Here is an 18,913-nt window from a genome sequence, read left to right as displayed (position 1 = left end):
AGGTACAAACTTATATTTTTTAATTAGAAAAAAACATTTCTGCCTTCACTGTTCTGCAGGTTTCTTGGCACTGTATAATAGAGCCCCTTAACTGTGTGATAAAGCCATGCTGGCAGCACATCAGCTCTGCAAGGCCCTATATTTGACAATAGTCCTCCAGTGGCAGACCCCCACTGGTCAACTACTGATGACATATCCAAAGCATAGGTAGTCAATATTTCAGTCCTAGAAACCCCTTTAACACATTTTCTTTTTCCAGTACCGTTCCCAACATGTAATCTACTGAATCTATATCAACGCAATTAAATACGATTACTGTAGCATAGATTCACAAAATAGGCTTGTATTTATAGAGACATGGTTAGCACAGTTAAAAAAGACGTGTACTATAGTTCTCTCAGCTTCATTAAAGAGATGTGAGAGAATATTGATGAAGGGAAATCAGAGAGGTAAATTTTAGAACTTTGCTTACCACTATTGAGCCAGAGCATGGTTAAAAAAACAAACACATAATGCAATAGTCAATCTACCCTTAAAGAGGTTGTACCAGAATTTCAAGTTATCCCTTAGCAAAAAGATAGGGGATAACTTGCTGATTAGTGGGGGATCTCACCAGTGAGACCCCCACCAATCTCATAAATGGGGGTTCCGTGTCCCCAGCTCTCCTCACTGTGAGGTTGCTTACCCCCAGTGAGAAGGAGACTGAAGGAAGCACTGTTCATGAAAGCGCACTAGCGCTCCATTCACTTTCAATGGTACTACTGGGATACCCAAGCGGCACCCACTTGGGTGTTTCCATAAGCCCCATTGAAATGAATGGAGCACTGACCATGTACGCTCGGCCAGAGTGATGTCACTGTGGGGGAGAAAAGCAACTTGCACAGTGACAGGAGAACAGGACACTGGAGACCTGTTTTCGAGATTGGCAAGGGTCTCAGTGATTCTCACTGATCAGCAAGTTATCCCCTATCCTGTGTTAGGGGATAACTTGAAATTCTGATACAACCCCTTTAAAAGGAAATATTTCCTTTCACATACCAAATGGCATTCGGAATGGAACAACAGCCCATCAACAATTCTACACATTTACACAAGTGTTTATCTTATTGTAATACATCCCCTAACCTCTTTAAAGCCACCAGCTACAGAGGAGTTCTCTGCAGGCACTTGAATTTGACCTGTTGCAACCTGGCTTTGCTGACTGCTCTTTGGATTCTACATGGCACTGTACACCTTCTATTACCTCACCCTGGCTTGTTTGATTATGCTCCTGCATTCCCAGCTCTGTGGTGTCTTACATTAGTTTGTGTCAACAGAATAATAACTACTCGAAACCAACATTATCTTGAGTCCACAGATAACTTTTGAAAATACTATTTTAGCATGTTTTCTCATCTTTAACAGGGCCCATCTATCCTCCTGACATGTCTGTTGTAGTAAATGATTGAATTCCTAATAATATAACAATGTTTGGGCACCTTTTTCTTATAACTCTGTGTTATGTTTTCCCTCTGTTATTCCTACTAGAAATGTGTCCTCACAGTGCCAGTCTGTAGGGAAGGAGTAAAACACGTGGGCCGAGGGCGCAATACTTCTAGTCAGAAAATATTACAACAAGGGAATTACACGGTTCTTCTTTATTCATTTTTACATTTTTAAAAAAGCTCCCAGTTTTAACGCGTTTCGGGGATGCAGCCCCTTCTTCAGAAACAGCTGTAAGATTACTTGTTTAGTTATTCCTTTCTATTCTAAAGTCCTTCAGGTGGCTCAGGTGTTCTATTTGTGATCACCTGGGATTTACTTAGCTTTATGCCTTCTTGTTCACCTCCGATAATGTTGTTCATCCCATTGTCTGGTGTATATCCCGCTCACAGCCCGTCCTCGATGTCTATAGCTCCACGTATACCGTTATGACACCTTGCGGTAAATAATGCCAGCTGCCATCCGAGGGCGCTGGATTTGAAAGCTGGACAGTAGGCGGTATTACTTACCACGAGGTGTCATAACAGTCTGCATGGAGCTTTACACATCGCGGATGGGCTGTGAGCGAGATATACACCGGACAATGGAATGAACAACATTATCTAGGTCCATACCAAGACTAAGTAAACCCCAGGTGGTCACAAGGAGAACACCTGAGCCGCCTGAAGTGAAGGACTTCAGAATAGGAAGGAATACCTAAACAAGCAATCTTACAGCCGTTTCTGAGGAAGGGCCTATGTCCTCGAAACACGTTAAAACTGGCTGCTTTAAAAAAAATAAAAATTAATAAAAAAAGAACCGGGTAATTCCCTTGTTGTAACACTTTCTGACTAGAAGTATTGCACCATCAGCTCATGTGTTTGACTCCTCAAACTAAACTACCATGCGCCGTTCACACAGTTGGCAGACAACGGGCAGGCAGCACCTTCCCTCCTCTATTTTTCCTGTGCAGAAAGAAAAAAAACTTAGCAGAAGTTGCTCCAGCCTGTTTTTTCTTTCACTCTTTGGATTCTGTAGGAACACCTTTTTAATAAAGGGGAATGGGACACTTAGGGACATTGAGAAAAGAAAGATAAATTGAAATGGAATGATGCCATGTTTTATTACCTGTGTGTGTTCTCTGGTGTGCCTTGAGATGTGAGCTTTTGGTGTACACCTTTGTGCAACCTGAATAAAAAGCACAATACAAGTTAATATTAAGTTTGAAAATAACAAAAATATAACTGAATACCATTACCACAGATGCATGTACAATATATAATACCTACTTAGTCCAAGATAATGCATTGCTACTTTTGTTGTATGTCACAAAAATATGTTGTAGCACATACGTATTGTCTATTTTACAGTCTGCCCATGAGAGAAGAATGCTATAGATGTGATGCAGGGGGACACCTAGTTTGCCGACATTTTACCAATAATCCCATCAGAAAGGAATGAGGGACCTGCTCGTAAGAGCTTACAGGCTATGATGAAATAAGGGTTACATAAGAGGTAGAGGTGCTTCTTCCATACAATGGTCTAGCTATCTTTTAAATAGGGTAACGTACATAAAGCTGTATGAGCTGGTCACCGGCCAGTATCTGCGTATATACAGATTTGAGTTGCATTGGGGTGTAGGGGGAGTGGCGGATACAGTAGAATGAATGGCGTTGAGTTCTGAGGGGAAATTTAGAAGAGGAGTAAATGGAGGAAAAATAGGTTGGAGAATATTGTCGGTCTCCCTAAAAATGTGTGTTTTTAGGGCATGCCTAAAACTCTGCATGTTGGAGATTAACCGGGTTGTCTGAGGTGGCGCATTCTAGAGAACTGGTGTAGCTCATGAAAAATCTCGGAGACAGGACTGGGAGGTTTGGATTAAAGAGGAACTTAGGACCCTTTTACACAGAAGCACCAAAATGCTGTCCCAGTGATAATCGCTCCTGTGCTTCACACAGGAGCGATCATGGCTCAGTGAATGGAGGCATAGCGGGCCAGAGATGCGCCTCTATTTACACAAACCAATCCTAGTTTGACTTTTATGCCTGCATGATCCAAATGATGAACAAATTATTGTTCGCCATTCAGATCATGCAGGCATTTACACTGTACAATTATCATTCAGATTCCTGTAATCCAGCGAGTATCAGAACAATAATTGTTCAGTGTAAATAGGTCTTTAGTGTTAAGGTCATTAGTGTTAAGCTGATAAAAGTATGATGGGTCGAGGTCTCAGCGGTGAGACCCCAACCCATCATACTTTTATCACCTATCAGATTTTCTTTCACATCCTTCTTAAAAGAGGAGGGAAAGATACCAGAAGAAAGTGAGGGGTTACATATTGTAGTGAGGTGACTAATGACAGCCAGTAAGATAGACTGGAGGAGGTGGGAGGGCATAGGGTTGCTAATGCAGGTAGAGAAGAAGAGCAGAGCCTAGAGATTGCTTTTTCTGTTATTGGGTCAAATGCTGCTTTGTCCAGGCCACTTTCAAGAATTTTATTACAATATTTATGTTGGTAGATAATGCCAACCAAATAGTGGCTGTTATTTACAGTCTTCTGAAATTTCTGGAAAAATATATAATGCACCAGTGTTAAAATGAATAATGCGTCCAGTAGGATAAAACTGATCTTAGCTGCCAGGTAGTCTGAGAAAGGAAAAAATTATGAGAGATAGCCGAACCAGGTGAAATGTTCACAAAAAATTCCTTAGGGCAGAACCCTTACTCATTGGGTTAAGCAGTAGTATAACACAACATCCTCTCTGATCTGGGCAGTTGGCTCATAAGACATGAACAGGCAGGTTGGAACAGACTGTCTTCTGCAGGATAATAGTGAGGATAAGCTGGGATGTACAAGCCACTGTACGGTCTGAGTCCAGCAAGTAGCGCTGTACTGCAGGATAGGCTTAGCGTTAGAAACAAACAGGGGAGTGCATACCAAAGGCTTTAGAGGGCTGTATTAACAGCCACAACACTCAATCCGCATGCACCCAACATTGCAGTGTGGGACCAAAATGGCAACCACAATCCTGGTACCCAGCGGCAGACCACAAATGAGTCCATAGTGCGCCAGAGGGTCTTCCTAGCATAGCTCAGGACAGTCTGATCCAGAAGAGGCTCTTCTGTGTCTGGACCTCGCGGGCCACATAAAATGACGTTGTGGGCTGGATTCAGTTTGCAGGCCTTGAGTTTGACACATGTTCTAAAATAAGGGGCAGCTCACCATAAACCAAAATAGAACTGAGATGTTGAGTGCACAGTGATTGTGGTATCCATACACCAGAAACATAAATCTCAAACAAAAAACAGCTCTCCAGACATGTGAATAAGCATAATATCTAAATACAAACCTCTGAGGCACAAATGCAAACTAGTATCAAAATATTCCAGCCTGTGGAGACCTTTGTCAAGCTATACTACAACCCCAATTCCCAAAAAGTTGGGACGCTGTGTAAAAGGTAAATAAGTGTAAAGGAAAAAAAAGACTGCAATGATTTGGAAATCTTTTATAACCATATTTTATTCACAATAAAACATAAAAAACATATCAGAAGATGAAAGTGAGACATTTTTACATTAACTTAAAAAAATAACTCATTTAGAAATTGATGGCAGCAACACATCTCAAAAAAGTTGGGACAGAGTGAACAAAAGGCTGGAAAAGTAATTGGTACTAATGAAAAATAGCTGGAGGGTGAATTTTCTACTAAGTCACATGACAGTGTATAAAAAGAGCATGTTAGAGAGGCAGAGTGTCTCAGAAGCAAAGATGGTCAGGGGTTCACCAATCTGTGAAAAACAGCATCTAACAATTGTGGAACAATTTAAAAAGAATGTCCCTCAATGTAAAGTTGCGAAGACTTTGAATATCCCACCATCTACAGTACATAATATCTTCAAAATATTCAAAGAATCTGGATAAATTCATGTACACAAGGGACAAGACCAATGGTCAATATTGGATGCTTGAGATTTATGGGGCCCTCAGGTGTCACTTCATTAAAAACAGGCATGGGTTCAGGAATACTTCCAGAAATCATTGTCTGTGAACTCATTCGCCATGCAATCCACAAATGAAAGTAAAAGCTGTATCATGCAAAGAAGCCATATATCATCACAATCCAGAAACATCGGAATCTTCTCTGAACTGAGGCAAAATGATAAACTGTCCTGTGGTCAGAGGAATTAAAATTTGAAATTATTCTTTGAAACCACAGACACCAGGTCCTGTGGACTCATGAGAGGGACCATCCAGCTTGTTTTATAAAAAAGTTTGAAAGCTTGCATCTGCGATAGTATGGGGTTGCATTAGTGCTTATGGCATGGGCGGCTTACACATCTTGAAAGGCAATATTCAGGCTGAGCAATATGCAGAGGTTTTAGAACAACATATGCTCCCATCCAAACAATGACCAAATCCAAAAAAGGAAGAAAAAAGTCTCAGTGCTCGTTTTTTCAGGAAGTGGAGATCACCATTGATTTACTGTAATGTCCATTTATTAAGTCCAAATAACACAGATCACCATCCAAACAATATCTCTTTGAGGCAAGACCTTGCATATTTCCTCTAGACAAATGCTAAACCACATACTGCATCGATCACATCAGCATGGCTTTGCAGAAGAAGAGTCCAGGAGCTGAACCGGCCGCCTGCAGTCCAGACCTTTCACCAATAGGAAATCTTTGGCGCATTATGAAACAAAAAGTCCGGCAAAGATGACCCAGAACCGTTGAGCAGCTAGAATCCCACATCAGACAAGAATGGGACAACATTCCTCTCCCAAAACTCCAGCTATTGATCTTACTTCATAGACATTTACAGACTGTTGTAAAAACAAGAGAGGATGCTACACAACGGCAGACACAGCCCTGTCCTAACTTTCGTGAGATGTGTTGCTGCCATCAATTTCTAAATGAGTAATTTTTTTTTTTTAAAGGAAAAAATGTCTCACTTTCACCTTCTGATATGTGTTCTATGTTCAATTGTGATTAAATATGGTTTTATGAGATTTCCAAGTCATTGCATTCTTTTTTCTCTACATTTCTTTACATTTTACACTGTATCCCAACTTTTGGGGAATTGGGCTTGTAGTATAGATTGAAAAAGTTTCACACAGGCTGTAATATTTTGCTACTAATTTGCATTTAGATATTGTGTTAACATAGTACAGAATGTATAACACACGTTGCAGACCCAAGAGTGGTCTAGCGGGTAAGCATGCCTAATAAATAATATATTGGATAATTTATCTCTTACTGTAAACTATAAGCAGAAGCCATGGAAGAGTTCTGTGACAAAAAAAGCACAAGGCTGCAGGCTGCTTGTTTTATATAGATCAAAGAACTTTAAGGTGACATAAAATGTTCTTAATAATTGATAATTAGGAGTTACATTATTAATGAGTGGCTGCATAATCTCTTTTTAAAGAGGAAGCAAAAGTTCCGTTAAGTGACTGATTTGAATTTAAGGAAGACTGTAATCAAAGTTGTCTATCAAATATCATTTGGTTAATAAAAGAGGAAGTACAGCTGTGTCTGACCAAATAAAATATCGATAAAGCCCCTTGCACAGATGGTATGCATTCACATATTAAAGGAACAGAGCTCAGTTATTGATAAGCTGTTATGTTTCTTATTTTTAGACTTGCTTATTAAAGTGTTTAGTGCTATAGGATGGAGAATGACAAGGACAGTGTTCTGTTCATGCAAGGTGCAAGTAAGACAACGCTCACGGATGTCTCCAACACCTTGATGCGATTAATGTCCACAATGGTCCAACATATGCAAGAATTAAGACATCAACACATGGAAAACACCAATATAGGAGAGGAAACGCTCTCCCTGGCCAGCGTTGACTTGTGAGCCCTGCTTAAAAGTAGTGTGTTTTGATAAGGATTGTCCTCTGTCTTGAACCTAGGGATCTAGCCTGTCCCTAGTTGGAGGATAGGAAACATACATAGAAGATGTATATGCTATATAAATAATAATAATAATAATCTTTATTTGTATAGCACCAACATATTCTGCAGCTCTTACATAGACAGGGGGAATACAGAAAGACAAAAAATACAAAAATTACAGAACCACGGTTACATAGTAATCAGTTGATGGGAACAGTAGGGGTGCGGGCCCTGCTCTAATGAGCTTACATACTACAGATAATGGGGTGATACAGAAGGTAAAGGGGCTGGAGATGTGCACGGTATGGAGAGGTGGAGAGTGAGGGATGCTATACACAAACAATGGTCAGGCATTTAGCCGTGTGACGCAGAATCGGTATGACTGCAGGAGCAGTTTATGGTGGCTAGCAAAGGTTGCAGTCAATAGGTCAGGGAGCATGTTATCAGGTGGCATATAGAGCAGTTTGTTTAGGGTATGCGGTATGAGGTGCATTTTTAGAGCACGCCTGAAGTTTTGCGAGTCCTGGATTGCCCGGGTAGCCTTTGGTAGTGCGTTCCAGAAGACCGGTGCTGCTCTGGAGAAGTCTTGGAGGCAGGAATGAGACATTCAAATTAGAGGGGTGCGCAGTCTAGTTACGTTAGCAGAGCGGAGAGCCCGGGCTGGGTGATGGATTGAGATGAGGGAGGCAATATAGGGGGGCGCTGCACTGTGGAGGGATTTGTGGATGAAGGTAGCAAGCAGAGGCGTAACTTGAAACTCCTGGGCCCCAGTGCAAAACCTGTAACACGGCCCCCAAGTATAATGCTTCATTCATAGTACTGGGCTCCCTAGATGGAGAAGAGAGGCCTTATGGGCCCCCTAAGGCCTCATGTCCACGGGGAAAATCAGGCCCGCTACGAATTCTCCATAGAGAATCCGTAGCGGGTCCCTCCTGCACAGCGGACATGAGGCATAAAAATAAGAATTAACTCACCTCTCGCCCGCTCCGGATCTTCCCTTCGCCGCGGCTTTATCTTCTCTCCGTCGTGGCCGGATCTTTTTTCTTCGGCTCGGCGGATGCGCAGGGCACGTCGGTTGCGTGCCCCGCGCATTTGCCGACCCGAAGAAAAAAGATCCGGCCGCGACGGAAAGAAGATGAAGCTGCGGCGAAGGCAAGATCCGGAGCAGGTGAGTAAATTCTGATTTTGGTCTCCCGCGGATCCGGACGGCTTCCATAGGCTTCAATAGAAGCCCGCGGGAGCCGTCCCCACGGGAGACCTGCACGAAAATGGAGCATGGTCCAGATTTTTTCATGCTCCATTTTTTTTAAAATCACTTTTATTGACCATCCGCAGGTATTTATCTACCCGCGGGTGGTCAATGCATCCCTATGGGACGCCGATCCGCGGGCGGGAGAAGAGTTAAAATCCGCTGCGGATTTTAATTCTTCTTTTGCCCGTGCACAGGAGGCCTAAGGCTCCTGGGCCCGGGTGCAACTGCATCCCCTGCATCCTCTATAGTTACGCCCCTGGTAGTAAGTTTAAATTGAATTCTGAATTTAACGGGCAGCCGGTGCAGTGACCGGCACAGGGCAGAGGCGTCCGAGTAGCTGCTGGATAGGAAGATGAGCCTGGCTGCTGCATTCAGGATGGATTGGAGAGGGTAGAGTTTGGTGCAGGGGAGGTCGATCAGCAACGAGTTGCAATAACCAAGCCGTGAGTGGATGAGGGCAACAATAAGGGTTTTTAGCGTGTCTACAGGGATAAAAGAGCAGATTCTTGCGATGTTCTTGAGGTGCAGCTGACATGTTCGGGCCAGAGATTGGATGTAGGGGGTAAATGATAGATCAGAGTCGAATATGACCCCAAGGCAGCAGGCATGCTGTCTGGGAATTACGGTGGCGCCACACACTGAGATGGAGATGTCAGGATGAGGTCAGTTAGTGGAGGGTGGAAATACCAATAAGTCAATTTTAAAGAGGTTTAGTTTTAGGTAGAGAGAGGACATAGTGTTTGAGACAGCGGACAGACAGTTGGTGATATTTTGGAGGAAAGGTGCAGAGATGTCATGGGAAGAGGTGTATAGCTGGGTGTCAGCAGCATAGAGGTGGTATTGGAGGCCAAATCCCCTGATGGTTTATCTAATAGGGGCTGTGTAGATAGAGAAAAGGAGAGGGCCGAGGACCGAGCCCTGGGGACCCCAACAGCAAGGGAAAGAGGAGGAGAGGAGAGCCAGCAAAGGAGACACTGAAAGAGTGGTCAGACAGGTAGGAGGAGAACCAGGAGAGAGCAGTGCCCTTTAGGCCGATGGAGCAAAGCATACTGAGGAGGAGTTTGTGGTCAACAGTGTCAAATGCTGCGGAGAGGTCGAGGAAGAGAGGTAGGGAGTAATCGCCCCTCAATTTGGCTGTCAGTAGGTCATTGGATACTCTAATCTACTAATCTAAATACATATCGGAGCTAGACAAACATGAATAAACCTCCATCTAAAAGTATTACCACAGGAAAATAACCAGCACTCATGTAGAATCGGACCATACACTACAGGAGATATTGTACCAGGGAAAAGAAGAAGGGAACATTAAACACTAAGGTGTTCCTTACAGATAACACCTAAAAGGAACTTCTGCAGAGATAAGAAACACTAAGGGGTTCCCAAAAGACAACTCCTGAAAGGATAATGAAAAAATATAACTTTTAATAATTCTAATTAAACATCAGGAACTGATCATAGCCAATAGTGATGACATTAGTGAAGCAAAGTATAAACCCCAAAAAGAACCAAACACAAAAGAGAAAAAAGGGAGGGTGGGGAAACACATCAAAAAATGACTGGATCTCCCATTGTAATTGGTTATCCCTAACATGTATGCAAAAAATGTGCTGTAATGGAGTAGTACACACCACGATCCTTAATTTATTAGGTCGTGTGTGTTACAGTCACACGGCCATTGGCATCGCATTGATTGATCATGGAGGTGAAAGCACAATGTTTATTGGTAAACGCCACTGTGTGAATGCAACTTCATAGATGATAAAACACCAGATGCCCATATCACAAGTTTGTGTTAAAATGTCCTATGATTTAAAATGTGGTTGTATAGTTGTAAGTAAACCAATATCAGTAGACATAATACGCATTCATTGTGGCACCCATCTATTGACATAATAAGGTGATAAACTCTTTTTATAACATACATTAATTGACCAAACTTTAATTTATAACAACTCTTATTTGACCCTACACAGATTTTTTTTCCTCTGTGAGCCCCAAAAAGGGTGATGATGGTACAATATGAAACTTTTTTAATTAAATGGGAGTATAACCAGCAGAAAATGTATTTTCGAGGATAGACATCTTCTTCAGTAAATGCTGGGGATAACATTCCGGGTGGCTACGGTGAGTGTTTAAGTTGCCATGCCAGTACGGCCAATAGGAAAGCTATAGGGAAGGGACCAGGTAGCAGGTGTAGCTCCTGATGTCTGCACCTGGCATGTTATGCCCCAGCATTTACTGAAGAAGAAGTCTATCCTCAAAACGTGTTTTCTGCTAGTTATACTCCTTATTTAATTTTAAAAAATCATATTGTACCATCATCACTATTTTTTGGTCATTGCTTTTTGAGCCATTTTCCTTTTTTTTCCCACTTTCACTCTGTATGTATGTGCCATGTTCTATTGCCTGAGCTGATGATACAAATATAATTTACACTAATATATGTATACTTGAATGCACGCGCGGGAACAAAATAGCAGGATGAATATTCAAAGCATATTTAAATAAAACATTTCTTCACCTGGATATTCACAATGATGAATTCGTCTTTTCTCCAGTTCCGGGTTATTCCGCCTGTTGTATCTGGGGACTGCCATAATAACTTGCCCTTGGGGTAGCACAGACAGGGAATTTGGCACTGAGTGTACTGATGGAGCTTGCACCAGTTTCAGTCCAAATGTAGCTCCATAGGATGGAGGTGGTGATATAGTGTTGATCAACTCTAATTGATTTACAGGGCTGCCTGGTTGAGAATTAGGTGGAGATGGGGGTAAAGTGACAGATGTAGATGGATAAAATTGGCGAGAAATTACAGTGCCCTCTTGAGCCAAGCATTGGAACTGCTTTCCAAGATGTTGTCTTGTAGATTGCGTTAAAGAAGAGGTTCCATTGACCATTGTCATAGTACTTCCAGCAATTGCATTCTCTGCTGATGTGCCTCCATTGGACTGCACAATATTTAGCGCATCATTGGCCACAGACATATGGTAAAGTTGAGTTTGAAGGTTGTCGCTGTTTGACAATGGGACTTCAGAAGGTGCTTCCTGCTTAATAAATATGTTGTTCACTGCCACTGAATGTGGCATACTAAACACACTAGTGAAATCTGGTAGAGTCTGGGTCAGGGAGGCAGAACATGGCTGGGGGAAATCAATATCTGGCTCACTCTTTATTTGTGGGAGCGCAGTGAATGTTTTTGATTGGCGGTATAAGCCTGTTCGTAGATGAGATGTGTCTGGTAGAATAAAATTGATGTTTACGCTGAATGGTGGCTTTTCTGATTCAAAGAATTCATCTACTACTGAAGCACTCTCCCGTCTGTATTTTTTGTCTGAAAGTATTTGCACTGGAGGGCAAAGACCCAGAAGGTACTTGTCCATTTCTGATCTGGCCTGTGGAGAGAATATATAATATGTTGTAGTGGTTAACTGTCCAACAGAGCTATAATAAGCAAAATGTAATTACTGTTATCCATGTAAAAAGGACTAGAAGAGCAACAAACTACATATTTGGAACTTATATTAACTTGCTAAAATTTAGGACATTAGTCATTCTTTAAAACTTGAATAACTATGTGCAGATCCAAAATATATATTAAATTTTGGTAGATACCTTATTGTGCATACACAAAATATACAGTGAAGCACAAGCGTGACCACCTCTCTATTGAAAGTGTACAGAGAATGCTGTGGTCAGGAATCAGTCAAAAGACCTTTATTTTTCCAATAGCAAGGGGTCCCAAAGGTGGGAACCACACCAATCAGACATTTATGGCATATCCCATGGATAGGCCATAAAAGCCTAAGATGGAAATGCCCCTTTACATTTTTCAAAATATAACAGTGATAATTTATTCTAAGGTCATCAACGATTGGTTGTGGGGTTACAACCCATGGTACCTCCATAACAAAAGGGTCACATAGCTTGCTGGAGAACTTACCTTCAGTACCCAGTACAGCTTCACTTTCATTCAGGGGGCTGTGGTTGTCACTTAAATTGGTCTGGTCCACAATACTAGACATTGACACTATTGATCTGGATGGGTTCATGCAGGTAAGACATCCATTGATTACTTGTTGATGCCATAACCTAAGGCCATCAATGTTCTATTTGGGAAAAGCCCTATAACTACCTTGTTAAGGTGACATATATTTAGAGCCAAGGATGAGAAGAGATCCCTGGCTTTCCAATCAGAAGAACCTTTCCCAAACCATTTACTGATTTAACCGCAAGTATCCTAATCTGTCATTTGTCCTTCTGTAACCAGGGCTCTTAATTTTAGAAGCCTTGCAGAGTGTAGCAGCCTGGTTTTAAAAAAGAATAAAGTGATATCTATATAGCAAGTTCAGTAGTTTGATAAATGCCATCTGGTGTTAAGAAATTTATAAGTTAATGGCTATCTTTTTTTTACAAGCCTTTGTGTGAACTTTGCACACTAGTTACCCGCTAAATACAGGTTTTATACGTTTTCTGTCATAAACCTGTAATACACATCTGTGAAGTTGTATATTATATGATTATACTGTATAGCAGTAGATTTCTTTTGGACTGGATAACAATTCTTTCAAAAGTTTCTGTGGCCAATTACCCGGAAATTATTCTAATATGTTACCCATACTATTTCTAAATTTGGGAGTACAAATTCATAATAACCTTTGACACTGTCAAGACCGGAATGAACCTCGGAGGGGGCTTCTTGCATCAGTGGAGAATATGAGAAATCTGGAGCAGAGATAACACCCTGGCCCGGTGACCCCCTAAGACAAATTCAGAGACACTAATGTTTTTACATCCCTTCTCAGTGGACTAATTGAGTATTCACTCCTCTACTCATTCTGTTCTCGTATTGTTTTAAGTACAAATTAATCGCACCATGTCTGTGCCTTGTTATATGTATGTGTGTAATATATATGTATGCCTCTTCTGATCTATTCCATTTAAGCCTGAGGAAGAACCCTGCATAGGTTGGAAAGCTCGCTATAACATCATGTATTTTTGTTAGCCATTAAAAGGTATCATATCTACAAGATTACTTGGTTTCTCTTCCTGAGAACAATCACATCTTATTCAGTGGAGAGCACTAGTAACACAAAAGTAACAAAAACATTTAACCAATTCCCACCTTAACTCCCCTGTCTCTTTTTATCTTATCCTGTCTCATATTGCAATGAAAATGTTGATAATTATGAAAACTAATTCTACAAGTCTTAAGAGATAAGCCATTTTTGGTCCTTTTTCTAACAAATCAGGAACAGAACCAGGAACACTATTGCCAGATGTCTCATAAGGCTGCTTTGGCACAGAGATTTTCACTATGTTGTTGGATTTCATCTAAGAGATCCATCACAGGTGGCAAAAACAGCAGTCAAACATACAGCACTTTCACTACGCTATTCTATATTCCAAATATAGTGGAAACTAACAGAAACCTTGTCAAATTGACACAGAAGTGGTGTCTACTAAAAAACACAGTGTGAAAGCAGCAAAAAGAAAATCTAGTAATTTGACCGTCGAATTAAAATCCAAGTGTTCCTTTATTTAATACCCAGAAGCATTAAAAGATTGTGCAGACATGTTTGCAGCTTTACCTATGCTTTACTGATAGTAAACCCATCCTTACTCAGGATACACAATTAACATTAGTTAAAAACAATTAACGAACCAATAGTTGCACATAAAAAAATGGACTCCTTAAATACAAAATATAGGCATTATAATATATATCATACTAAATACATATTACTTTAATTAATAAACATCAAATCATTCCAGTGATTCATTCCCACAGAAGACCTGGTGTCCAATTTAAAAATCCAAGCTGCCCTACATCTGAAAACTTAGGATTTCCAATCACCACCCCTGATAAGTTTCGGTACTCTATCTGTACCACAAAAATGAAAATAGCTGATATTACCTTGATGAACCTCAATAAAGTGTTTTGCTTGACCAGACATATTAGATTGATTCTTTTCAATGTAAGAGATGTTAATTATTCTTCATCCTCCACTTACCAGTGGTGCATCCTACATATCTCATATAGCAGGATACACATTCTACAACATAGATCACATGATCTAACGCCAAGTTTAAAAAACATTTGATCATATGTGATCTTCCATTGGGCATCATAATTTCCTTAGCTCTTAACACATATCTACATGCTCCACATCTAGTGATACCGCATCCAATCCTTATATCTCCTTTTACATAATCTGTCCTCAATGTTAGTGCACGGTTGACTCAATGCCCTATCTCTACTGTAAATTCTTCTGGTTCTCATGAATTCCCCTTTGGGTATTGACTGGATATTATGTGCTGGATGACAAATAGCAGCACATAAAGTTGCATTATGAACACAAGATTTGTGATATATAGTGCTGGAGACAAAATTGGTATCAATATGTGCTGTCGAACATATAGCTCAAAAAAATAATGGCAGTGCAGTTATGGGTAGAAATAAGCCCCAAATTCAGATTGTTATTATTCATATAGGGAATAAAAATTGCCACATGACCTGAATCACCTCCCCATGCCACCGATACAGCATATCATCAATAATTCTAAAAAACATACTTTTTATCGAATAATCCTTTTGTTAATAATAATTTGATTATATTTCTCCTCCCACCAACCCATATATAATACTAGCTGATATACCCGGGTTCGCACGAGTTAATTTGGTACTGGTGTTTATCTGGTGTTCACACGGAAAATCTTATGAAGTCGTGGTTACTTTAGAGATAACGGAAAAACATATGTTCACCATTTTGCATAGTTCTCTGCGTTACCCAGGAAACACCACGGGGAGGTAACCATGCAACGTTTCCTTTATATAAAATGACATCAGGAAGTGAGAGAATTAGATTTCATACGTAAAATTTGGACGCTAATTCTTTTGCACTTAGAATTGAATAATCGAGTTGGGACCCATTACTTTTTCCTATTTATGACATATTCAATGCCCGTGCCAAATTTCATGTTTCTATGTGAGAAAATTACATTCTGTACGTAAAATTTGGGCGCTAATTCTTTTGCGCATAGAATTGAATCGAGTTGGGACCCATTAGCTTTCCCTATTTATGACATAATCAATGCTTGTGCCAAATTTCACGTTTCTATGACATTGGGAAGTGAGAAAATTAGATTCCATACGTAAAATTTGGATGCTAATTCTTTTGCGCATAGAATTGAATAATGGAGTTGGGACCCATTAACTTTTCCTATTTATGACATAATCAATGCTCATGCCAAATTTTAATTTTCTATGACATTGGGAAGTGAGAGAATTAGATTCCGTATGTAAAATTTCGACGCCAATTCTTTTGTGCATAGAATTGAATAATCGAGTTGGGACCCAATTACTTTTCCTATTTTGGAGATAATCTGTGCTTGTGCCAAATTTCATGTTTCTACGACATCGGGAAGTTGGAGAACTTTTGGCGAGTCAGTCAGTCAGTGAGTGAGTCAGTCAGTCAGTGAATGAGTCAGTGAGGGCTTTCGTCTTTATATATATAGACTAGCTGATATACCCGGCTTTGCCCGAGTTAATTTGGTACTGGTGTTTATCTGGTGTTCACACGGAAAATCTTATGAAGTCGTGGTTACTTTAGAGATACTGAGGAAAAACATATGTTCACCATTTTGCATAATTCTCTGCATTACCCAGGAAACACCACATGGAGGTAACCATGTGACGTTTACTTTATATAAAATGACATCAGGAAGTGAGAGAATTAGATTACGTACATAAAATTTGGACACTAATTCTTTTGCGCATAGAATTGAATAATCAAGTTGAGACCCATTAACTTTTCCTATTTATGACATAATCAATGCTCGTGCCAAATTTCCCGTTTCTAGGACACCGGAAAGTGAAAAAATTACATTCCGCACGTAAAATTTGGATGCTAATTCTTTTGCGCTAGAATTGAATAATCGAGTTGGGACCTATGAACTTTTCCTATTTATGACCTAATCAATGCTCATGCCAAATTTCCTGTTTCTATGACATCGGGAAGTGAGAAAATTAGATTCCGTACGTAAAATTTGGACGCTAATTCTTTTGCGCATAGAATTGAATAATTGAGTTGGGACCCATTAGCGTTTCCTATTTATGACATAATCAATGCTCGTGCCAAATTTCGAGTTTCTATACCACCGGGAAGTGAGAGAATTAGATTCTGTACGTAAAATTTGGACGCTAATTCTTTTGCGCATAGAATTGAATGATCGTGTTGGGATCCATTAACTTTTCCCATTTATGACATAATCAATGCTCGGGCCAAATTTTAAGTTTCTATGACATTGGAAAGTGACAGATTTAGATCACGTACGTAAAATTTCGACGCCAATTCTTTTGCGCTAGAATTGAATGATCGAGTTGGGACCCATTAGCTTTTCCTATTTATGACATAATCAATGCTCGTGCCAAATTTCCCGTTTCTATGACAACGGAAAGTGAAAAAATTACATTCCGCATGTAAAATTTCAACGCCAATTCTTTTGTGCTAGAATTAAATAATCGAGTTGGGACCCATTCGCTTTTCCTATTTATGACATAATCAATGCTCGTGCCAAATTTCCTGTTTCTATGACATCGGGAAGTGAGTAAATTAGATTCCGTACGTAAAATTTGGACGCTAATTCTTTTGCGCATAGAATTGAATAATTGAGTTGGGACCCATTAGTGTTTCCTATTTATGACATAATCAATGCTCGTGCCAAATTTCGAGTTTCTATAACACCGGGAAGTGAGAGAACTAGATTCTGTACGTAAAATTTGGATGCTAATTCTTTTGCGCATAGAATTGAATGATCGTGTTGGGACGCATTAACTTTTCCCATTTATGACATAATCAATGCTTGGGCCAAATTTTAAGTTTCTATGACATTGGAAAGTGACAGATTTAGATTACGTACGTAAAATTTCGACGCCAATTCTTTTGCGCTAGAATTGAATAATCGAGTTGGGACCCATTAGCTTTTCCTATTTATGACATAATCAATGCTCGTGCCAAATTTCCTGTTTCTATGACATCGGGAAGTGAGAAAATTAGATTCCGTACGTAAAATTTGGACGCTAATTCTTTTGCGCATAGAATTGAATAATTGAGTTGGGACCCATTAGCGTTTCCTATTTATGACATAATCAATGCTCGTGCCAAATTTCGAGTTTCTATAACTCCGGGAAGTGAGAGAATTAGATTCCGTACGTAAAATTTGGACGCTAATTCTTTTGCGCATAGAATTGAATAATCGTGTTGGGACCCATTAACTTTTCCCATTTATGACATAATCAATGCTCGGGCCAAATTTTAAGTTTCTATGACAGTGGAAAGTGACAGATTTAGATTACGTACGTAAAATTTCGACGCCAATTCTTTTGCGCTAGAATTGAATAATCGAGTTGGCACCCAATTACTTTTCCTATTTTGGAGATAATCTATGCGTGTGCCAAATTTAATGTTTCTACGACATCGGGAAGTTGGAGAACTTTTAGCGAGTCAGTCAGTGAGTGAGTGAGTGAGTGAGTGAGTCAGTGAGGGCTTTCGTCTTTATCTATATATAGATATCAAAAGTGGGGGGGAAATTCAAAATTATAGAATTTTCAGCATTTTTAACCCTTTCCAATCCAATTTGTATCCTTGTTTTCCTAGGGGGCTTACTCTTTTTCTGCCGTTATACAACGGCGCTATCTGCTGGCTAAAGCCAGTACTGCATGAGGTGACATGTTGGATAGACTCCGACAGCAGATGGGCTGGCAATATACAGTAAGAGAACCCTGACGGACGTCTTCCAACATCGGAGCTATACAGCCTTAAATCATAATATCTTAAGACGTCAGACAGTGGATTGGAAAGGGTTAAAGGATGCCAAACTTTTCTTGGTTACTGCGATGTTACCAAGCATTACTCATGTTTACCACGTTCATTAGCAATCCAGGCTATTACTTTCCATCTGCAGAAATACAGTCATTATTCCCCTGAGCTTAAGGAATTCATCTACTTGGCAGTTGATTTTTACTAAGAAGCATCGTTTTGAGGTACTTATAATGTATTATGTAAGTTTTATTAATTTTTCTTGGGAAAAGGGATCGGAAAAAAAGAAATTCTGCCGTATTTTTCTTTAAATTTCCTTTTTACAGAGTTCAGTGTGCAGAATAAATAATAAGATAACATTATTTTCTGGGTCAGCACGACTTGAGTGATAACAAGCTTATACAGTTTTTTCATGTTTTGCTATTTTTGTACACTAAAGACATAAAAACTATATGTATATTTTTTTAAAGATTTGC

The 18,913-nt window shown here is 40.0% G+C and overlaps 1 protein-coding gene across 1 annotated transcript in view; it reads right to left on the bottom strand.

The window, feature by feature from the left end:
• The window catches only part of LOC136580427 (Krueppel-like factor 5), a 48,839-nt gene that overhangs the window by 17,334 nt on the left and 12,592 nt on the right, over positions 1-18,913 (bottom strand). Inside the window, exons 2-3 of the mRNA XM_066581003.1 lie at positions 11,141-12,011; positions 2,590-2,649 (exon numbers count right to left, since the gene is read on the bottom strand). Of these exons, the coding sequence (XP_066437100.1) occupies positions 2,590-2,649; positions 11,141-12,011 (931 nt within the window). The remainder of the gene's footprint in view (positions 1-2,589; positions 2,650-11,140; positions 12,012-18,913) is intronic.

The sequence above is a fragment of the Eleutherodactylus coqui genome, chromosome 10 (genome assembly GCF_035609145.1).
Source record: "Eleutherodactylus coqui strain aEleCoq1 chromosome 10, aEleCoq1.hap1, whole genome shotgun sequence".
Classification (NCBI taxonomy): Eukaryota; Metazoa; Chordata; class Amphibia; order Anura; family Eleutherodactylidae; genus Eleutherodactylus; species Eleutherodactylus coqui.
Note: the sequence above shows the minus strand (reverse complement) of the source record. Positions and strands in the feature narration are given on the sequence as shown.